General features: G+C 45.3%; 3 protein-coding genes across 8 annotated transcripts in view; 2 read left to right on the forward strand and 1 right to left on the reverse strand.

Annotated features, from left to right (window-relative positions):
• Window positions 1–3,640: 3,640 nt before the first annotated feature.
• Window positions 3,641–11,916, forward strand: LOC104152288 (purpurin). Its single transcript, XM_068928722.1, has 8 exons — window positions 3,641–4,193; window positions 4,296–4,353; window positions 4,710–4,821; window positions 5,745–5,862; window positions 7,366–7,502; window positions 9,016–9,128; window positions 10,418–10,630; window positions 11,686–11,916. Exons 1-8 carry the CDS (start codon window positions 4,062–4,064, stop codon window positions 11,694–11,696), a joined length of 894 nt encoding a protein of 297 aa, XP_068784823.1. The 5' UTR covers window positions 3,641–4,061; the 3' UTR covers window positions 11,697–11,916.
• Window positions 11,917–12,923: 1,007 nt separating this feature from the next.
• IDUA (alpha-L-iduronidase) overlaps window positions 12,924–23,309 on the reverse strand; it is a 56,235-nt gene continuing 45,849 nt past the window's right edge. For 2 of the 4 annotated variants that reach the window (XM_068927597.1, XM_009687574.2), the window contains 5 exons: window positions 22,479–22,604; window positions 21,745–21,821; window positions 20,841–20,941; window positions 20,087–20,116; window positions 12,925–17,939 (listed from right to left, as the gene is read on the reverse strand). In XM_068927597.1, coding sequence (XP_068783698.1) covers window positions 17,833–17,939; window positions 20,087–20,116; window positions 20,841–20,941; window positions 21,745–21,821; window positions 22,479–22,604 — 441 coding nt within the window. In that variant the 3' untranslated portion in view covers window positions 12,925–17,832. Of the gene's footprint in view, window positions 17,940–20,086; window positions 20,117–20,840; window positions 20,942–21,744; window positions 21,822–22,478; window positions 22,605–23,309 lie in introns of all 4 variants that reach the window. The other 2 variants (XM_009687576.2, XM_068927599.1) reach the window with 1 other exon arrangement.
• The window catches only part of SLC26A1 (solute carrier family 26 member 1), a 42,630-nt gene continuing 37,191 nt past the window's right edge, over window positions 17,871–23,309 (forward strand). Inside the window, exons 1-2 of one of the 3 annotated variants that reach the window (XM_009687581.2) lie at window positions 17,871–17,952; window positions 18,326–18,421. The gene's annotated coding sequence lies outside the window, so the exon portion shown is untranslated. Of the gene's footprint in view, window positions 18,422–23,309 lie in introns of all 3 variants that reach the window. The other 2 variants (XM_009687580.2, XR_011137801.1) reach the window with 2 other exon arrangements.

Here is a 23,309-nt window from a genome sequence, read left to right on the forward strand (position 1 = left end):
TGTTGTTCAAGCTGCCACCATCTTTCACACAGCTGTGCAGCAATCAGGCGGGAGCGCAAGAGCAGATCTGCTCCTCCGGCCAGCAGATCCCCATACATTAAAGTCCTGCTTCAGTATAGACTTGAGCCGGCTCTGCAGTCACTCTGGGCTGCCAAGGCGGCAGGGTGCTGACGCGCTTGGGGCTGAGGCTGTAACTTGGTTTTGCTGCTGACAGTCGCCCTAAGAAAACCGCAGCCAAGAGCCTGCTCTTAAGGCATGAGAACAAGGGAAGAGGGAGAAACCTGGTGTTTTCTATTGATCTGTAACCAGAGACAGTTTCGCAGGCCGCTTGAGGCAGCGAGGCACTGTGACTAGAGGGAATTAAAAAATAACGATCGCATTAAATAGAGTAACAACTTCAGAGTAACTTCTGAATTGCAGGCGTTCAAGTCTCACCTGCCCGCTGGGCAGGGAGCCCAAGAGAAAGGGCTCTTCTGTGACCACAGAAGTTTGCATTAACTATAGGCAAAAAGTAAATGTCTCTGTACGGTCAGGTATAAATCCATGTAAGCACGGATTAAATCCCAGGGAGCTTAATATGCTATTACTGCATGTGACAGGCAAGAAGTACTCAGAGCTTTGCCCACTTGAGCAAAAACCTGTCATCTGAGGCTTGGGCATGTAAAACACAATTTATCTCAGCACGTTCATTCTCCAGTCGTGGCACAGAGGACAACGTGTACTGCTGAGCCGGCCGCTGGACTGGGTCTTTGCTATAACCTCATCTAGTTTTGCAATGCAAGCTCTAACTTTGCTTGAGGCCGGTGGGGTGGGAGGAACGGTGGCGGGGCTGAAAGCCTTTCCTGCGGACTGCGTAGCCCGGGGACAGCGGGCGAGCGGTCCATCTCTGCTGGCGCTAGCGGAAGTCCTGGTGGGAAGGGCGCCGTGCCCGGCCGGCGCGGTCGCCCCTCGCCGGCCGAGGAGCTGCAGCTGTTCGACGCCGCCGCGCTTCGGGCCGCTTCTTGCTTCTGCGTGTGAAGGCAGGGGCGTGCAAGTCTGCGCCTCTGCGCTGCGTCGTGACCACAGGGGAGCATGAGCCCCTGGTCTTCAAACTGCCAGGCAATGCATTCAGAAATAATGCCGTTATCATGCTGTAGAAGGGAAAGGTGAACTTTAGGTTATGTCATTTAAAGCTCTGAGGTATTTAAATGGTACTTTAAAAGTCACAGTTCAGTGATTTATGCTCCTTTTTTATCTACTGAGGAAACACACCCAAGAACCTTAACCCTTGAATCACACAGGGACAAACTTCAAATGATTTCCCCTTCATCTGTTTTGCGTCACTTTCTTTGTTTGGGAGAGATCAGCAGTTCTGAGTGGAAGTCACAGAAACTGAGAACTCCTTAACTGATGGCCTTCACATGGTCTGGCACCAGAGGAAAGCCTCTTTTCTCCTGCCTCCTGCCTTGCTGAGGGAGTAGAAAAGACTACCAATGCTGCGGTCCTCGGCAGAGACAGGACTAGAGCCTGGGTCCCCCCGACACACATCTATGACATTGCAAAAGGAAACCCTGCATCCTTAAAGATATGAACTAGAGCTAAAGGTAGAGCAGGAAATCCTCCCCACTTAGTGTACAATAACCACTACAATATTTCTCTAAGGTGACTCAAAATGCACCTACAATGTAGTTGTTCTCCAGCACTCTGGTAAACAAGCACACAGCTTGATTGCTAGCTGGACATCAGGGAACTCAATACCTGATGCCGGAGGCTATTTAGAGATCTCACCATGCCATTGGCTGCTGAGCTAGCACATCTTGCTAAATCTGAGCTGGCAGTGCAATTGCAGTAATTCCCAGAGCAGTTTACCCACTGCTTATTCCAACAGTACAGGCATAAGGAGGACTTCTGTTAGCAAGAGGAAGACCAAAACTGCTGCTGCTGCTGAATTTCATAGGATAGGGCAGAAGACATCGTTACTTCATCTTGTTTGCACACCTCCTTTTTTACAAATACCATTAAAGCTACCAGCTACTGCTAGGCTGAGTCCAGTAGCCTAAACATGTGTTTTATCTGGTCAGATCACCTCTTCCAGGAAAAGGCAAGCAGCCTTGACTGCTAGGCATGTAACAGGACCTTTGGATGTCCTCTTTGAGAACTAGCTGCTCTGGTGCTCCTTTTTTTTTTTTTTTGTAGCATCCCTTTCATGTTACTTGAGGTTTAACTAGTTCAGGAATATGCTTTAACACTTTTCTAGACCCCTCTCTTTTTCCTAACCCCAGCACAAACTACCGTAATGCTGTGAAACTGAAGATTATTGCGATTTTCTTTTCTTCTTGCTCCAAACAGCAAATAATGCAGTGACAGATGTTATGGTAACCAACCAAAATCTTGTGCTGTGATTAGCTATTATTAGCGTGCCTATAATCCCCAAGGGATTAAGTGGCCACCTAAGCATGGCTTCAAGTGTCACCTATGTCTCACAGGGACATAAACTAATCTGTTTTGTTGAAAACAGATGAAGTGATAAGTGTTTTGAAGCCCTTCTAATTTACAGAAAACTCTTGTGTTTCATTCTGTCTCAAATGACTGCTTTGTGCTGGAAAACAGCAGTTCTGCACTTGGATTCTGTTTCAGGTGAGGGTCCTTTGAAAAGTTAGTGGGCATCTGGGCCTGAAAAGCAGTTTAAGAAGTTGTTCTTTATGTCCTTCTTTAAATGGTCAAGCCTTTTAAAGGAATTAAATGGGCCTTCTGTTGATTTTTCTTTCTCTCCACAACAAAGTAAATGCTGCTGCTGAAGAAAAGGCGTGTATCGCCGGGGAGCTTTTGGCTTCAAAATCACCAGGACTTTTTGGTTTAATCCACAGTCTCTTGGTTTTAAGTCTGTGCTCAGCAAGCCTCCGCTTTTGTAATTAGGGTGCTGCTTGTGAAGGGTCCGCATGCAAAGCAACCAGTAAAAGATGCATGCCTGAGGCCTTATGTAACTATTTTTGCCTGAATTAACTGAGCTGGTTATGGTCACGCTCAGTGTGCATGGCTTCAGCCCTATGCAATCCCTGCAGGACCCTGCTGATCAACGGGGCCCGGTGCATATGGCAAGCAGACAGCTGCAGCTGAAGGATTAGTTCGGCAAACAGCCGTTTGGCATCTTTCTAGAAAAACAGGCTGGGGATCCAGGCAGGACAGCGTCGGTCCACGTTGCCCATGGCATGCAGCACCTAGGAGCCTGCGGTGGCAGTGGGGCACTTGCCATTTCCCTGCACCTCCAGGCCTTGGTGCCCCTGGATAAATCCAGCTGAAATGCTAATGAAGAAATGGAGCATGTCCAGGGGGACCTTTTGGCTCCAGAATCACCAGGACTTTTCGGTTTAATCCACGCACTCTTGTTCTTAAGTCTGTGCTCAACAAGCCTCTGCCTTTTTACTTATGGTGCTGCATGGGAAGGGTCTGCTTGCAAAGCAACCACCAGAAGACAGTTTCACTCTGCAGCCTTGGAAAAACAGATTACACTCAGTCCCTCCCCTAGACACGCACATGCATATCAGGGTCTCCCTCTAAAATGTCTGGGGAAGCTACACAGAGGCCAAATTCCTTCTGGCAACAAGCTTCGTCTTTCCCACTTAACGGGCAACCCTAAAGAAGCTGCTTGCAAAGCAACACTGCAGACACAAGGCAGAGGGGGGACCTTGCACACTTCTGTTCAGGAATTCCTGGGCAAGTGACTGCAGGCAATCTCTGCAGCAAGTCCAACACACCCGGAAAGCTTTAATTGTACTGGGAATGTCCAGACCGTTGAAGCAGCACCAAGAGGTGCAGGAGTCCCTGGGCTTTTCTATAGGAACCGTACAGTCATTCCCCGTCCGTAAGTCCACAACCCCTAGACACCACGCAGCCCAGTCAGAGAAGTAACTGTCAGTGCTGACAAATCCTGGATGAGTATCTGAAGTCTTTGACTTCTACCCGGGTGAAGCGAGGTAGAGAAAAATATATGGACAGACTATGTAGAACAGAAATTGTCCTCTAGGGACAGAAGAGGCAGCTGGGAAGATTATTTGAATGGTGGGCACAGGTTGCCACAAAAAATGTTTTCTAGCCATTTCTGGCATCCTATGTACTTGTGCTTCACTGCATTCCCCTGGAAGTCTTCTAGGAAGAACATCTTCGGAAGGAGAGAGCTATGGTATTTGTGCAACTGGAGACGTCGACAAGACAAGGTAGGACGAATGTGTATAGAGATGTTTCCAGTGCATAGGTGAACTGGAGACTCCAAGGTTTTGATGTGGACATAAAACCAAAATTTTTATTTTTTGTTTCAGCAGATAATGCATAACATCTGTCTACTCTTGCAGGGATCACCTTCATTTGCTGATCCAGGTATTGGAAGTGCTCATGATATATATACCGCATGCAAGTGGGCAAGTATGAACACATGCCTATGCAGATGCGTATGTATGGTCCATGAGTCTCTGATTAATGCTCCGCGCTTATTCTCTTAACACGTGTAAAGCATAGAAAGACTTCAGTGAGACAAAGGTGTGGCACAATCACTTCAGCAGACTTATTAGCTTTCTGGGCTGCTTTTTCCATTATGTAAAAGCTAGGTTTGCATTAGTATAGCAGTCAGACCCACCAGTGTGAGGATTACCATCGGTTTTTACATAATGGATTATCCAAGATTAAGCGTTTTATTCAGGCACACGAGCAAAAATAACCAATTAGTGACTTTGCAGATTCATTATTTAAAGGCAGCTGGAGGGCAATTCACAGAAAACTCTCCTGCAGACTGCAGCGCAGACTGAAGCAGAGTAGCCTCAAGGATCTCCAGCGCCTCTACCCCAACAGGTAGGTCTCTTTTGCAGCAGAGACAAACCAGGTTAGCATCTCTTGCAGCAGGAGCCTGCAGCTCACGCGGCAGCAGCTGGGAGCAGAGTAGCTGCTCGGGTGCCTGGCAGTCTTGGGCTGGTAGCTCAGCTCCGATGCCTGTGTCAAGTTTCAAGTATCTGTGTTTTAACTTGCCATCAGAGCGGGTATTCAGGGTCAAATGCTCTGACAAATGTGTAAGTAGGTGCTCTCTTTTCCCAAAGGAGAAGATCAAACACCCTGGGATGCGGATGAGTGGGGTGACACTAACAGGTGAATACAAGCATGGTCATCTTGTGGCTGCACTGCAACGGGAGATCAAACCTCCAGAGACTCAGTGTTATCTGCTATGTTTGGGGGGGGGGATGGTCTGAGGGAAGAAAATACTAAAATGTAATTTATCGTTAGACAAGGCAGCCCTAGTGCCTGATTACGTGGTGAGAACCGGACAACATAAACACAGCTTTGCTGGTTTCAAAGCAGAATGGACAAGTATCACAGAACAATTAGAAACAACATACTTTCAACCTACACTACTTTAGCAGAGCTCACCAGAGTATTAGTTTTTGTCAAAACAAAAAAAAATCAGCAAATTTCAAGTTTTATCAATTCTTATCAACTTTATCCAGAGTCTGGCTTGATTTATAATGTCAAAATGGCATGAACTGAAATACTACTAGTGGAAAACAAAATACTCTCGCAAAGTAATTGCCATCGGTGCTAAGAGGCACAGAGTTAGCTGGATTCAGGCACCGCAACGACCTACATTTCTTAGTGAAGCAGTACTAAACTCAGCATGGAACGAAACTAGTTTTTAAAATAAGGGGAATGTATCGGTAGGCACGGCACTGGCTATCCGTATCTGGTGTGAAATAAGACTCTGCATGTCTGCTTTTGTCTTGCAGAATGAAATACGCACAATATGTTTTCCTGGCATCGATCTTCTCCACTGTTGAATATAGCCTAGCTCAGACCTGCGCAGTGGAGTCTTTCTCTGTGAAAGACAATTTTGATCCAAAAAGGGTAATTACGGTTACTTATTCTGCTAAACATAATATATGCGAAGAAGCTTTACGATATAAACTGGTTTTCCATGTTATACGTTGTATAAAGGGGTTCATTGCCAAGAAGTTAACTGGGTTCATATGCTGTCTCACAAACACTGTTTCTGCAGTTTGCTCTTTTTGCAAGTGTTTGACTTGCTGAATATTATGGAAACACTGGCCACAAAAGGCAGGGATGTTATTCTGCTAGATATAATCTTCTGTTGCTCAAGTTCAGTATGGCTTTCAGTTTTGGGCAGTCCCATGAATGAAACACTTCAGATCCCTCATCACAGAGAGAAGGCACAAACAAGGTGCCCGGCTGATTTGCATCCACAGCTGGCCGCTCTTGGGAGTCACAGCAAAATGAGCCTTTATCCAGATGGGTATCCTGAACACAGCCTGGCTTTTGCTTCTAAACACAGTGTTTAATTTGCCTGCCTCTGAAGGGGAAATCAGGACTAACTTTTATGTTGCAAAGGCCCAGGTCAGAGTGCCAGTACTTATTTTGACAGGCCACCTGCGAAGATCACCTCCAGCCACAGAATTTGTGGGTTGCCAGCACTTCTGTGCAAAGGTTGCCTTGCTGCAAAGAAACCCATTTTGGGGGAGAGTTTTAGGCACATCAGTATCTTACTGTATCGGAGTTCTGCTCAACCTCATGTATTTGGCAGTTATTGTACTCTGTTTCGGTCTTATGCATGTAACCTCCTGAACAGATTTCATTACCTTGACTGAAAAGTCAAAATGACCAGGGTTAAGTTCTGCTAAATTCCACTTTCCCCATTGCTTCTACCAATAATGGTAACTTCTGAGGGTCTTCCTGTCTCGCAGTGACCTGTTTAGATCTCTTTTTTGTTTTAGTAGCTACTGCTTTTGAATTTTCAGGGTCTCCTTTGTTTAGCTATTTTCTTCTTCTGAATCTCATTTCATTTACCCTCTGCTGCTAGTCTCCCCAGTACATTCTTTCCTTTTCCTAATACGCATAGTCATTGCTTTCTGCTTCTCCAGGTGGACCCGTGACACCATCAGAGATCAACTTTAGCCCCTGGTAGCCAAAAGAGTGGCTCTACTCAGTTAGCTAAAGGCTTTGCAGCTGTGATTTGGTGTCCTCGCTGGCATCTCCCACGGAAAAGCTTGGGCCTAAATGGGAACAGAGAAGAACTGGCCTGATTCACAGCAGGGTGGGATTGTGGAGACATGTTCAGGGCTTGGGTGTTGCTACAGGAATGGCTAAGTGGTAAAAAGTAAAGGCCTACAGAAAGGCAGAGGTGCTAGAGGCATTCTTCATAGTGGCTCAGGAAGCACAGAGGTGAGGGTTTATGAAATGGTGGGGCAGGACCTGTGCGGTGCCTACCCAGCTAAAGGCAGACTACCTTCTTTGGTCAGGCAGTGGCTAGCTGGAGGGGAACTGTGTTTACAAAAACGCTTCTGTGCCAGTCTTGCCATGGTCATTAATCCAGACAATAATCTTTCATTTTAGTATGCAGGGAAGTGGTATGCCCTGGCCAAAAAAGATCCAGAAGGCCTTTTCCTTCAGGACAATATCTCTGCTGAATACACCGTTGAGGAGGACGGCACAATGACAGCGTCTTCCAAAGGCCGAGTGAAGCTTTTTGGGTAAGCTTGTGCCTGACTGTAGCTCTAGGTAGTGACATGAGGTACCGGAGGGGGGATGGACAGGGATCTATCCTGAGCGCACAGCTTGCCTCTATCACAAAAGGAAGCTCAATCAAGCTAACACGTTGCAAGCCAAAGGTTAAACCCGTTTATTTGAGTCCTGGGTGAGTTCTCAGCCTGCCTCTGGTCTAGGCCCGTCACAAAACTACTGCGTAACTGCCAGTTCAATTATTAAAGTGTAATCTTTAATGACAGAGGGGTAAAGTAAATAAATTGCAACAAAGAGAGAGGAGCTAGTGTAGCCTGCAGGCCCGTGAGTAGCACAACAGCTTTGATTTCTTTGAAAGGAAGGAAATGAGTGTAAACGAGCATTACCTTAGCAGATCTTTCAGCACAGTGTAGGAGAGGCTTCTCAGGAAAATACTCAGTTAGCTCTTGGATACTACTGTGATGCCTGAATAGACAGATGGAAGGAAGCTTAAGAGTTTTGCTTGTCTAATGGTTACTATAAGGGATTACAATATATGAAGGGATTAAATAGATTTCTGGGTATACAAAATTAAAACTGGAGCTTCCAGCAGGCTAACACCAGTTCTGTTCTGTGTTAAGTGCCCCAAACTGCCCAATGGCATGAACAAAAGAGCAGAGCAGGTGGCTGTGAACCTTAGGTTTAACAGCACAGCACGATAGGATGTTTTGAGACAGAGCTAAATGAAGCTTTGCAGATATGCCATGCAATGTGGGTGGGAAGATTTCTCAATGGCCTCTTCAGAAACCAGGTGAGATCTCAAGGTTGCCATGAATTTATTTCTGTAAAGACAGAATTAAAAGGAAGCTCATCCTGTGTTAGGAAGAGGATAAAGACCCTAACCCTGGTGCACAAAACCAGGCAACTCACCATGTCCAGGCACTTATCATAATGCAATAAGACATAGGCAGTATTCTAAGCAAATCAGTTGAAGCATAATTAGAGGAAATGGATGAAGATGGGCTCTTCAGGTGATTATAAGGCTCTCTCGTAGCCTGTGTGAAGGTCCTTCATCGGTGTGGACAGTGGAGTGGCTGTAAATGTTTCCTTATGTGTTAAGGGCATCTCCTATGTCAACCGCCAACCTCCAGCTGGCGATACAGCAAATTTTCCCTACATGAGCACAAACACCGGTCAGTTCGCTCTGCAAACTCCTGGCAGGGAGGCAAGAAACGTTCACCGTTTTGCATGGCGGTTGCCCACTTGCACCCAAATGAGCACTTAAAAGTATGCTGACCCAGAGGAAGATCCAAACAATGCCCCAACCACAGTGTGCATTGGTTACCGTGCGCTGCCATTGACGGGACATCACAGCCTTGCTTTTCCTTGATGACCAAAAGCCAGGCTGTATTAAGAAAGGCCATGACCGTGCCTGAAGCAATTACCCTGCGTGGTAGCCTGGTGCTTGCTCGAGTCCTGCACGAGGATGTTCCGGGGCATTCACTGAGCAGGGCTTTACCTTCAGCCCTGCGGATCTCATTACAGGTTCTGGGTGATCTGTGCTGACATGGCTGCTCAATACACAGTACCTGACCCAACCACTCCAGCAAAAATGTACATGACCTACCAGGGCCTGGCCAGCTACCTGTCCAGTGGTGGTGAGTGAATTTCTTCAGCTCCGCCCCCGCCCCCCCCCCCGTTATATCCCCCAAAATGTTGGTCTATAGCTTATAGCTGCCCAGACTTGTGTATTTCAGTATATGGGCAGGAAAAGCAGCTGAACTCAAGATTTTTCTAAGTGGAGACAAAGCGTCCTCAGAGAGGGATGCTTTTCCCAAGCAGTGCTTTTCTTCTTGTATGGAGTGCAGATCTCCATACAAGGGGCAGGATCCAGAGCCTCCTCATGGGACCCACCTATCCACTGGTTTGATCAACAGGGAAGATACAGCTTAGAGAGAATGGGCAGTGCAGATAAATTTCATACAGCTGAACACAGCTGCCCAGTACTTCCTGAGGCCCAGGGTGGGCATTATAAAGGTGCCCGTCAGGCAGGTCAGGCCCGTCTTTGCACTCCTCATAGCTAATGGGATACGACACATGGACCAGAATTTGCACCCTAGTAGCAAGGCACAGATCCTGTCAGACAGATACAGCTGGAGACAACCCTGAGCTGTTAACTGAAGTACCCCTTGAAGAAACTCCTTGAGCTGAACCTCACTAATGCATCCTACACAGCCCATATTTCCTGCATGAGTTTCCCTTAGCTATGGGACACTGCTTTGGAAAGCGGGCACGATTTGGCTCGCTAATGCATAACAAAGAAATACATACTTTCAGAACTGGCAGATAAGCCATACCAAACTTGATTAAGAAGGCTGGAAAACAGGAGCCATATTTTACTGGAGCTTTTTGCACAGGAAATGTGAACTATCTGGCCTTTGCCCCCCACCCCCACCCTCACCCACACCTGGGCAAGAAATATAGAGAGATTTTTATCATCAAAGCATAATCCTGTGAACACTACTAAACTAAGAAATTGCAGGTGAAAATGTACTAACCTCAAATCCTGTCTAAGCAAGAGTCTGTCTTGTTGAGAGGTACCACTGGTGCTTGCCTGTGCCCTCAGCTGCAGGGTGGAGATCAGGCAATGATGGGACAATGCTCAGCCTGATCAGAGATACTCAGCACTGGCTTTTTCTCAGCATAACTGACATGTACTGCAATGACCTGGTGGGGAGCAAGGTGAATTCAGAACACACCTTGTTTGTCCCAGTTCTTCATCTTACAGTGTGGATATAAGCAAAATGTGGGAGGTGACCTTATATCCTTTGGGAAGCCATCCCTGCCACATGTTGCAGAAACAACTTGCATCTCTCTCCTGGACGAGCACGTCCACCTTTGGCTTGTTTTGTCCATCACGACAAACACAAATGCTCTGACGTTTCAGGGGACAACTACTGGGTGATTGACACCGACTATGATAACTATGCCATTACCTATGCCTGCCGCAGCCTGAAAGAGGACGGCTCCTGTGATGATGGCTACTCCCTGATCTTCTCACGCAACCCCCGTGGCCTCCCCCCAGCCATTCAACGCATTGTGCGTCAGAAGCAGGAAGAAATCTGCATGTCCGGCCAGTTCCAGCCTGTTCTTCAGTCAGGTACTTTGAGTTAATTAACAAGCTCTCAGAAATGGTTGCACTGGCAGCTTGCAGAGTAGGTGATTGCATTTGCTCTAAATGCAGCAGAATTGCAGCAAATTGACTTGCATTCTTTCAGCAATGGATTTTTAAAGTCACATCTACTAAGAAAGTGGCTGCAAAAGCAAAGTCCATGGAAGGAAGAGCCCATTACAGCATGGTTCTGCAGCCTTAATTTTCCCCGTATAGCACTGTGCGTGCTGAAGCAGGCACACTACGGAGCGGAGAGCATGTCTTCTCTTTCCTAATAAATACACACGCAAGGGCTTGGGGAGATGTAACAATGTGGTGTTTCTGAGCTTGGAAATGCATGGCCTGGACATCTGTGTAACAGCAACTTACCTTAGGTCCATGCTCTGCTGGAAAAGCTCCTTCCAGGAGGGAATACCCTCACTCTTCTTAGCTGTCGGCACGATTTGTGTACTGGGCTTTCTGAACAGCAGAGATGAGGGGCTCTGAGCAGCAGTCGTGAGTCTTTCTGCTGACAGTGGGAGTGAGCTGTTGCTCCATATACGGGTAAATAGAGCAAAAGATTATTTTGCAGGTCTAACAGCTGTTTTGAGGGGCCTTTTTTCTGGAACCACGGAAGCTCATCTTCCAGCTCACCTGTTGCCCCTGAGGCAGGCAGACAAATTCCTAGTACTATGCTGGAGGCAAGAACTCCACTTTTTGTCCGCAGCTTAGCTTCCACGCTCTTCACGCTGCCTACCCTCGAGACCTGAACTAAAACAGGTCTAAGGACCTAGACTAGGGGATTGCCTTAGCAGCACATATGCTAGGCCCAGCTGGACAGGACTCATGGGCCTTTGGGACTGGTGAAGGCTGCCCAAATGCTACGCCAACAGGCACAGATAGTGCAAAAAAGAAACTTTCGCCCCTCTGACCTAATCTTGTACTGCGATTCAGAAGTACTCTGGGAAATATGCAGTTAGATTTTCACTGAAAACTAAAAATGTTGTTAAAGCACTTCACAAATTTATTTGCATGGACTCAAGTTTGCTTTTCTTTCTTTCCAGGGGCCTGCTAAAATATACTTCTGATTCCATCCTTAAGCACAGGAACCAGACCTCTTGGTCTTGAAGTTGTCATTCAGCTAATCAAAAAAAGAAAATCATAGTTTGGACTAGTGTGTTTTTCCTGAAAAACACATGAAAAATGTTTGTTTTTTGCAAATTGTGTGCAATACAGTATTGATATTTGAATTTTCAAGGGAATACCTAACACGGCGTTTGTCAATAAATGTTTTTAAAAAAACCTCTGTCACTGCTTTTTGTTACACATTGTTGGGGAGCAAGGTGAGTGGGGAGCCAAGGGCAGCCCCCATGCAGATAGGCAGTGTCCCCCCCCACCAGGGCAGTGCAGTGCCAAGCAGGGGGCACAGGGTAGAGGTGGTGACAGAGGCAGGTCCCACCAACAGCGCCACGATCAGCAGGCAAATGCATGATGACAAGGCAGGTCCAGGGTCCAGCCAGGGAGCCCAGACAGTGAATGAGGGTAGCAGGTCACAGGGCTGGGCACAGGCATACCTACAACATGGCCCCTCTCTCACCCAATATTTCTGTCTAAATTCTGAAGCTATAAAACCCTCTTGAACAACAGCTCTGAGATGAAGCTGATAATGTGATCCTTGCTGCTTGGCTAGAAAATAAATATCATTATTTCTGGTACATCTGAATGCTCAAAGACCCACAGAGCATTTCTAGTAAGATCCTGAATCAAGAATGCAGCAAAGCAAGTGTTCCTGTCAATAACAGGCTGTTTCTTTAATGGAGCTGTCACTTGCACTTTGTATGGCATATGTGGCAATTTACTCCCTATTACTTCATGATCCAGCCTCAGTCTCTGAGAGAGATACAGCTGACAGGTTTTTTGGCCATGAATCTCACAGATATGAGGAACTGAAAGACCAGTATCTAGACAATTCCTTGCAGGAAAAGTGGAACTTGCATCACTGTTTTCCAGACACGCATTTTCCATTACTCTCGAGACAATCACGTTCACTTAGGATGTTTCCCATGAATAAAACTGCCAGTCCAGAATACCCCCACCACCATGTTGAACCCTGCAGTTTATCAGCAACCCAGATTTTTCCAGGTCATAATTACTGAGGGCAACACTGGAAAACAAATTGGAGAGCCCCGGCCTTTGGGTACTGATAGGCTATATAGCACTATTGAGTGAAGAGCTTTCAGAACACTACACCATAAAACAGCTTCTGCAAGATGCCTGCATAAGCTATTAGACGCTGCCAATGATTATGTACCACATCGGTTAGAAGGAGCATGTAAAACGCTGACTAAAGACTCTTCTCCAAGGTCAGAGACAATATTCTAGGGAGCTGTCTCAAACTTGCTTTTCCCAAGATTTCCAGCTGGGATTCTTAAGCCTCTCAGCCAGCAGAGACTACAAGCAAAAAGTGTTCTTTGCTTTACTGATCTAGGAAAGGTACCTTGAAGGGAAGTAAGAACTACCACCTGAACCTCAAGACAGAAATGGAAGCAGGCAATACCATACTGATGGAGACTATCAAGTGCTGAAAAAATATCAGCCTTTTGTTCTGGACTAAGTGCAAGGTCGATGCATTGATTGAACGTTCAGCAACTGCCCCTCTCCCATGAGGAAGTATTAGGGTGGGGTTCTGTGAACTTAGGACTTGTATCACGATCGATTAGACAACATTAACCCCTAGCTGAGGGAGCCTGGTCGTTGGCCAAGACATACACACCAATACTACAAGTTCTAAAGTAGAGGGATTTTTAAGTGCCTGCAGTTATAGCATCTGTATGATCAGAGCAGTTGGGAGATCCAGCAAGCAGGAACTAGATGCTAACATCCTTACTGTGCTTGGTATAGTCTGTACAGAAGAGCTAAGCACTGAAATCCCTTCTCTGCCATGCAGTGTTGAGCCTCTAAGGATGTAGGAGGATAGTGGCGATTCTAGCCGAACATGCTGCTCCGTTGTACATGACCCGTGAGCCTGGTTTGTCCTTGGAGGAACGGGGAGAACACATTCCCATCAGGACTGCAGGCAGGCCCTCATCATATGATCTGGTTAGTTAATGAACAGATGGGACCACATTAATTAGCTCATGTCTGTTTCTCTCCACAGACTACAGAGACTAGGTAGGGTGGACAGGCAGGTAGGAGTCCATTCTGCTTTGATTTACCGTCGTCTTAGCCCGTTGCGTTAGACATATAAAAGTGTGTGTCTAGAGGCAGACACACTTCTGCGTGGCCTTGGAGCTGGCTGGATGCGTTACAGCCTTGGTTCAAATGACACTTTGCTATCTTACCTTTAATGAACCAGGCTGTTATTCTTGATTTTAAGTGTGTACACAGGTCCTGAATCACAGTCCTTGTCCTGCATAAACTTTCCACTAACAAGAGAAAAGAAAAAGCTGTTTACAAATGTGAAGGACTGTTGTTTTGTCCTCAGAAGGTTCTTTGGTGCTGACAGAGTGGCTGTGACTGTGCAACAGCAGGAGGAACCCTGCAAGGATTTTGACCTTCACACATCAGCGAACCTCCTACCAGAAGGACAGTGCAAGTCCTGTGATCTCATGCTAGAGTATCATGTTGTGTTAGACCAGTTTCCCCTTTCAGCTCAAACAATAATGCCTAGGACTGTGGTAACTAAGCACAAGGCTATATATGCACTTAAATTTCTAGTTTAACCTCAACATTTCCTACGGTCACACTCCCTATGTCTATATAATGTTGGAACTTGGTGCAAGTTCCATAAATCAAGGAGTCTCCTATACCTTGAGAACAGATTTTACTTCACATGAATAACTGCCTTTCTGAGAGTTTTGAGCTGTTTCCAGAACACAATGATCAAGTCCTGTTTTTTATAGGATTCATGTGAAAGATTAGAAACTGATTTTATTGTATAGTACCAAAGATGGTAACAAATGCAACATACACACTGTCAGATAACATAAAACATCCCTTCGAAAGTTTTTCCCTGTATGGATTTTAACAGTCAGCTGCAAAACTGTTATATAACCTTAGAAGCTTTTGCTTAAAGGGCAGCCAAACAATCTCCTCCTGCAGTTAGATTTTCTTCTTTATATTGTTTGCCAGCAAGAGATACATATGAGCGCTCAACAGTCTTGCTTATTGTTCTGATGTTATAGGACTGCTAAGCACCTGCAACTCCCACTTAGCATTATGCACACCTGCGACTTTTGAAAACTAAAACATTAGGCAAAGCTTGCCCTGGTAAAGGAGGAGGTGCTAGAGTTGAAGGATTTAGAACGTAACGTCAGAAGCCCTACAAGATGCAGTCAGGGACAGATCATTACAGAAATGTCAAGTTTTATGTATTAAATATTATTTTTTTCTAGAAGTTTGATTATAGAAAAGAACAGAGCAGCCCAAAACTTATACACTTTGTTGAAAATAAAATGCAGCCTGGAAATATCAAACCATTTTCTCCTCTGCTGCCTTTTTTTCAGACTTGCTCATTGACGAAAGGAGTAAGTTTATACAAAGTGCAGTAAAGCAGCACAGAAGAAGAAAATGTTGAATATTCAAAATCTGATTCAGCACAGCCATCCCACCATTTTTGTTCAGCTCTGGTTTCCACATACATTTGCCACTGCCAAGGAAATACTTGAAAAAGCCTTGTACCATCAGTAGAAATATTCTAGAACATGTTTCCACTCTCTGGATGATGTTAAGGGTAGAAGATCTAAAAGAGGGAGCTAATGACAGATCTTGAAAGTGGTTGGACCTGGTCATCCTAAAAAATTTGATGTTATCTGCATCTATAGCATGCTGTGCTCTGACCTTGCAAATAAAATTCCTGCTTTTGGTGGGGCTTCAACAGGCAATATGATAATGCCTGAAATTTTACCTTGAAACTTTGGATAAAATAGCATCCTCACTTTGCCACCTAATAAGACAAAAAAAGTACGCACGAGAATTAGAAGACAGAGCAAAGAGGCAGCTATAAGCCTTACGTCTGCCTCGACTAGGGAAATCCTGTGCCAGGACAGCCTCCAGTCTAAAACCTTCTAAAAGATGGTAACGTCGTCTAACGGAAATTACTTGCCATAGGGGCAAGAATGAGATGAGTGAATCATCATTCACGTATTGCAGCTTTGCAAAAGCCAAACATTCCACTGGGACTCACGAGCTCTGTGGTACCGCTTCACACTGATAAATCAATACACCTTCACTGCTGGATTTGTTTAACTGCATTTTCTGATTCTTCACTTAGAGATATTTATAACAACTTTGAAATGTGTTTTACTCTAATTTACTGCTCTCTCCTTCCAAGTGGAACTTCTCATTAACTTATTTTTGCACCTGGGAAACTAATGAATTAAGTAACCTCACATCTCCTTTTTCCATCCTGCACCAGCACAAGCTTCTGTGGGTGAGAAGCTGACAGCTGAGGATGTGGCACAGGCTTCTTTCTCAAACGTCAGTGAGACACAAAACGTTTTACCTGAATTCTGAGACAACATGGATCTTTCACAGCTAACTTTGAGCATAAGCACACGAACAAGTAGCAAGAAGGAAAGGAGATAATAAGCCTTGTCTGATATATACCGACTTTTTAATATATGCGTCTTTTCCATGCTGTAAAAGTGAGGCCGTTTGACGTAGTTTAGCTCTCTCCTACTGTGCAAACTTGATTTTGTGTCCGAGACTTGAATGTTTCACCAAATATGCAAGCATTGTTGTTATGCTGGTGAAGTGGCTGACGTCAGCAAAGAGAGCAGCAGGGGAGCTGTTTGTGCGACAAAGTCGCTCCTCTAACAGAAAACACTCCAGCTGTTTCCACAGGCATTATCCTTCCCCCTATAACCGTTTTAAAGGCAGAGTTCAAAGTGCTCTGGTTGTGAAGAAGGGGAGAGTAAAAAAACACTCCTGTAATTCCAGGGCACTTTCTCGTTACATAAAGTGTTTGGCATATGCACGGACATCCAGTGGTGTTCTGTACCTCATTATCTAAGGCAATAACACACTTGAGCATGTTTGGGAAACACAGATGTTCAAGCTGTTCCTGGTTAGTTTCCTAACCGACAAGCAGTAGCAGCCCTCTGTTACATTCAAAAGCATGCCTTGCTATAGCATGAAAACACAAAAAGCTCCAGCTACCATTTTAACTTTCTCCTGGCCACCCAAAGCCAAGCCTCATTTCCCTTACAGTTTCAGCATGAGACTCCAGAAGTAATTTCTGCTGGGGAGCGAGATGCAAACTGTAAGGACTGCAGGAAGCTAGGCTAGGTGAGCGCAGTGGAGAGAAAGAGGGGCTTCTCTACGATGAGGCAGCAATTAAGGGAGCTGGACAACCACAAAGACCTCCACGGTGCAAACAGATGACTTAGGCTAAAGCAGAGAGCAGGACAGGCAGGTAAGTCTTGAGGCTAGAGCTTTCTCTGTGAGATTCCCTCTTTGAGGACGAGCTGCTGTTCCTTCTTTTGCCTGTGTGATGGGAATAGCTCTGACATGCGAGTAAAAGCCCCAAACGCACAATCAGCTCTGTGGAAATCCCTGTATGAGGAAGGAAAGAACCTCTTATGTCTGAAGACAGAGCAAGTGCTCTGGAATAACCCATTACAGCATGTGTGAATGCACATGTCTTGCACAGCCCGGGATATGTGGGGACTCTTCATGCTTTGGATGTGGGGACTCTTCATGCTCTTCATGCTCTGCCCTGTGGTCCTGCAGCCTTCCATCACGCCATTATGACAGTCAGCCTGGAAGCGTAGGGCCGGCAGTGCAGTCTCATACGGGTCCTCCTGGTGCCTCTGCTGCTGTCCTCACCTGCACAGTGAAGTGATGGTCCTGTTTCTGTTGCGTTTTGTGGCTTCCATAAATCTTTGGCTGTCCCTGGCATTAGCTCTGTGTGATATCACAAATAATAGCTATTTATTCCCAGAACGCCGAATGACCAAACTGAATCCCAGTCCTACAGCAGCTTCTTACAATTGTACCAGTTGGGTTGTCAGATATGGCTGTTTGTTTGATAACATTGTCTTTGAGTTCTGAAGAGTTAATAGGGGCAGTAGCTTCTAACTTGCATTCCTGACTTGCTTCATCAGGTCCCTTCTGTACTCCCTCCTCAGTTTGGGAGGAGTTTATTTTTCTGAGGAGTTGTCATTTGCAGGGAGCATACACCACCCAGCCACCAAGCCAGGCACCACTCTTCAGATTCGCCTGAAAGCTTCAACATATTCCACAGGAACAGAGGGCAGGCCTGCCTTTCCCCAGTAGTCAATGGCACGCACTCTGTAAAAGCCGGAGACTGAGCTTCCTGCAATGAGAAGGTTAGGTATAGTCACTTTGAAAGGGTGACATCAGTGGTGCTTGAAGGATGTGGAGCAGGTGCTACTCTTACAAAACACAGGTTTGAGGAATGGACTGGGGAAGTGGTGAAATCAGTTCTGCACCCTAAGTAAGTGTGTCTGTACCTGTCTAACTATAAATAGTTATAACTTCCTCAAAACCAAATGCTGGCTCTTCTTTTGTTGCTCCAAGGACCTCCTCTCTCCTTATTAGGATTTGGGAGTTCAGTTACAGGACTGCTTTCCCAGCAGTCCCTTTGGAAGCAGGCTATCACAACTTCTCTGACCAATAACAACTACTTTCTTTTTTTCTGATTCACTTGAAATTCTGGCTGTTATTACGCACTTGGAACAGGTTATGTGTGGACAGGACAACAGAGGAGTAGAACAAGGAGCATGCTGACTCAAAACTCTCTGCTCAACTCAGGAGGCAACACCACTTAGTCCAAAGGTATGTGAGTTGCTGTTCTGTAGCTCTGCTGGCTTTCACGCTTGCTCTTGTTCAGAGAACACAGGTTTCACTGGCAGAGATTTGCACCTCACAAACAGTTTAAGTATGGGTTTTCTTATCTGCTGCCTTGTTTTTTGCATGTGTTTGCATATTTCATGGTCTTCTCCTTAAAAAAAGGCTAGAAATAACGACTAAGGTGAAAGCACCTAGCAATAAAGGCTGTTGAGATGTGGGATTTTTTTCAAGCTTTCTTTTCTTTTTTCTTATTGAAACAGACAACTAGATCTGGAATATTCCCCAAATGTGAAATACTGTATGATAATGAATTCTAAACTCAGAAACTTGCCTTAGCCATGACTTACAGTCTTTGCTTTCCTTAGCAGCATTTACGTTGCAGTAACAACTCTGAACTTTATCACGTGCCCACTACTAATGCTAAGCTTTACTCAGGTTAAGGTGAGCTTGCATTTCTGGCAAAATCCTGTTTGAGTTGCTCATTAGTATCACTTTGAGGCAAGGTCCATCTGTGTTTCATACAGCTCTGATCAGTGCCTTTCAGTAATAGTGCCTTTCAGTAATACTTCTTGGAGTGAGTGACATTGTGAATTAAACCGCTTTCGATAAAACAAAACAAAACAAAAACAAAGAAAATATCCTTTCCTTCTTTCAGCTTTACTCATCAGCATGTGCTTCTATTGCATTTAGGCTGTACTTGAAGAGATATGATCACAGACTCTAAGGGAAGCTTTGTCTGGTGGCAAAGATGGAACTCACTCTCCTCTTAACGTGAAACATCTAAAACTTAGGCAGTAGTCAAAGCGAGTTAGAAAGCTGCTCTGTATCAAAGAGAGGGATTCATCCTTGGCTCAGATAGCCAAGACAAACTGGTTCAGATGGATATTCAGATAGCCAGGACAAAACCGTGCTCCTGGAGAGCCTCTTCTCTTGTTCTTACAAGAGGGAGCCTCAGTAGCTTGAATTTGGCAAGCTGTAATCCAGCCAAAAGGTATGGAAATAGGGATGGATGACAAAGAGGAGAGCAGAAGTGTGAGCTTACGAAGCAGCTCAGCACACAATAAATAGAAGACACCCAACCCTTCTGCGAAAGGGATGTGACATCACACTTCCTGTAGGTCAACAGCACATCCTTGGGCACTTAACAAGTCAGGACACTGATGCAAAAACAAGTGTGACCAAGGCAGCTTGCTCCTCTCTTCCTACTTCAAAGGGAGCGTAAGAACCATATTTGCATCACATTTAGCCTAAGTTATGGCCAATATCTGTAGGACTGAACTTCAGCCTTCCTTGCTGTGAGTCTAGAACCAAGAGCAGGAAGATTAGCACAATGCCAGTTCAGTCACCTGCAGCAGCAAGGGCAGGTACTTTTGTCCATGCTGTCTGCTTCCCAGTCCCTTTTTGTCCCAGGATGCGATACTAAGTTTCCCCACAGCTGTCGGTGCTGAGACCTCTGTGTCACTCCCACCAGTGGAGGTGGCAGCACAGGGCATACACTGGGTAATGGTGGACTGTCCAGACCTGTTCGGCTGCTGCAGAAGTAAAAGTTGCAGGCAAGGACAAATTTGACTCTCTGTAAAGTTTGCTAGCAAAACTGTCCTGCTGAGGGACACAGCCATTGTGACAGAGGCAGGAATGTGCCATACTTACTTCTGGCCTCCTTTGCTGCAATGGTCAAACCTGGAGTAAGGAAGAGAAAGTAGGTCCCTCAGATGTAAATAAAGAATAGCTTCTTACTATCTATTTTGAAGTGCAGCTGGTAACAACTATCTTGATAACCTTTCTGTCTTAACTCGCACCAGCAGAAACTGAGTGAATTAAGTATCCGAGACTGTATCCGAGACTGTCTCTGCTTTGCCTGAGTGGGATGGGCATGGTACAAGCCCTGTCAGGAAGCATCTGTGGGTCACGTTTATACCTTCCCAGTAAATCCACAAAACACAGACAGCACTTGCTGGCAGGACAAGTGCTGGGTACTGCATATCCTACTCAATACAGTAAAATGTAGAGCCAATTTTTTTGCTCTAATTTTTGCATGGCTCTATCCAAGAAATGTGAGGCTAAGGACAGAGACAGAGAAGCTTCTTGGCCTCTCAGGGAGCTTGCCAGGCCCACGGTTGGGTGATTTTGGTTTCTGTGGCAAGCTATTGACTCATAGCAGTACTCCTAACAAAGCCCTCTTGATTATTTGTCAATAAATGCCTGTCCTTGAGAAAAGGCTTGCACTGAGAATCTGGTCCTAAAACGCATGATCCTAAAGGAAGAGACGTACTCTCATTTGTGATGGGAATGTACACCACTCAGCAAGGTATGTATTTTCAGCAGTCATTAAATGAAGCTGCATACTTTCATGACTGCAAGTAGTAACATCCCAGATCACCAAATACATGAGCTGTGGCCTTACCTGGACTGTAGACCCAGAGAGTGAATATTGTGTCTTTGGCATTAATCCGCTGGTATACTTTTCCATCTGGTGAGAATTCCACTTCAAATGTCCTTATGCATCTAGAAGAAAAACCAGATAGGCTGGTAATTACAGTTGATAATGCAGTGAAGAATCAGATCCTTATCTCAAGGCCATTTTAACAAAGAAGGACAGAAGTAGGAAATTTTTAATTGACTTATTCCTACCAAATACTAGTTGGTGTTGTCTTGCTCCTACCAAATATGTGTTGGCATGGGTTATCAGTATGAGGAGAGTCTACAGCTCCAACAGCCCAGAGAAGAGCGCTCAGACTGACTTGCTAATGCTATATATTTGGGACATCTGAAACTGGTAAGCATCTTTTATTCCTATATCAAGGGTTATCAAGAGGGATAACCCTTGGGAGGTTAAGGGAGCCTGATTTGAAAAAGAATGAAGCCAGTGCTTCCTGGGGCAGTCTGCATGGGTACCGGACAGCCACTGACAGACAGCCCATAGAAGGCTTCTGGTCTAGTATAGATTGCTGGAGCAAGGAACTGGGAGTTTTCTCTTCCAGCCCACACCTCCACAGAATATTAGCCTAGGCTTTCATTGTGGCTCTTCCTGTCTGCTCTGCAGGAGACAAGTCCCTCAAAATGCCACTGGGTGCTCATGAGCCACTGGCTGATTCTCTTGCTCAGACAGCAAAATAGTGAGGATTCCTCTCCATGGGTATTGCATGTGGATCCTACAGTACATCTTGCCAAACAAAAGCAGTGTAGCATCTCTCAGGGAGCTAGTAATCATTAATAAGTGACCTTTTCACTTTGTAGGACTGGTGACAACTTAGAGAGTCATGTGCTGGTAATTCAGTTACATCCATTTTACTTTGAAAGGCTCTTACCTTGAATTCACACAGCCATCGTCCCACAACACAATAACCTGCCCCTTAGTGAGAGGGATGAAACGAACACCAGTCACCTACCCAAAGACAAACGCCCCTGTAAGAAAGCTGTACAAACTAGTCGGCCAGGTCAGACATTCTATGTTCATCCTGCCTTTGACTTTTTTTTTGAATTGTTCCTTGGAGAGTAGGAGAAAAAAAAAAAAAGCCCTGGCGCTGTGTCTTTGTAGCCTATGTCTCCAAGTTGTCCAGTGCTCTCAGCCACCTAATCACTTGCTGAGGAACTTCAGAGGCTCTGGGCACCACTGTGAACACACTTCCTGCTCAGGACTGAACAAGCAGATACAGGTTAGATGTCTAAGCTGCGACAGTCATGATTCTATTCTTATTTTTAGCTATGAATTTTTAACTGGAGAGCTGTTGTGAAGCCTGACAGCACACGACATGATTTAGGGGACTGCACCTTCCATAATCGCGTTACTATTTCACCATCTTTGGTGAGCTTAGATTTATCTCAGTGATAGTTCCTACCACTTGCTGTGAAATGCTTTATCTTGAATTAAGCCTTCTTTTTTAAGGAGAGAAGACCTATTTATTTACTAAGTCTCCCATAGTACTTTAACCAATTGTAGACCCAAATGCTAGTCCACTTCTCAGTGAGATTCAAAGAAGTGGTGTGGATGCAATTTCTAACTTCATGAGTGGTATCTCTCATGGTAAAACACAGCACATACCTGATCAGGAACAGAACGGGGTCTTGCACAGATGTGGATAAGAAAGACTGAAGGAACTGGGAAATCCTGTTTCAGGGTCAGGACACCACCTTCAGGGAGCGGGAATGGGCCTGTTGCCACCGGGTCCTGTGGGGCCAAACAGAAGCCTTATGAATAATCTTTCATTATCATTACAGCTACTAATGGCTAACTGCTAGATCAATGTAAAGTAACTGTGTATTTACTTTGGGGCTGTAAATTTCCATGAGAGTTGTAAACACATGCTGATAAGTGGCTAATAATTATAAATGTACTCCAGCCTGGGAGACTGTTTTCTATCCAGCCTATCTTCCAGCTCTTCAGGGAACATGCAGAGTTTGTTTCTGCTACAGAATGGGTAGGCCTTAGATGCCATGTGGGATTCCCACAGGAGAATCATGTTTTTAAAGCAATTGGACTGTCATTTCTAGTAGGCTCCCAGGCATACAATTCAGGCTAGTGATATTTACAAACCCCTCTCCTACATCTTTGCTATGGATCTCCAGTGTACAGTGAAAATTATTCCTAGTTACAAGAACTGACACTCAGCTGGTCTATGAAGATAAGGTTTCACAAGACGGCCAAGAGGATCTAAAAGCTTGCTGCTGCTTGGCAGAAGGCAGATCCTGTATGATCCCACAGGCCTTAGCAAATAGTGGGTTAAGGTGACTGGGAAGAGAAGATATAGTACTATACAGCCAAGTCAGAAGTCAATTACGATTTGTGGGCCCAGAAGTAGCATATGTGTTCTCCTTTACTTTAACTTGTGGGCCTCAATGCATAGGGAAACCATGGGAGAAGGAGCAGACGTGA

Source organism: Struthio camelus, chromosome Z, assembly GCF_040807025.1.
Source record: "Struthio camelus isolate bStrCam1 chromosome Z, bStrCam1.hap1, whole genome shotgun sequence".
NCBI lineage: Eukaryota > Metazoa > Chordata > Aves > Struthioniformes > Struthionidae > Struthio > Struthio camelus.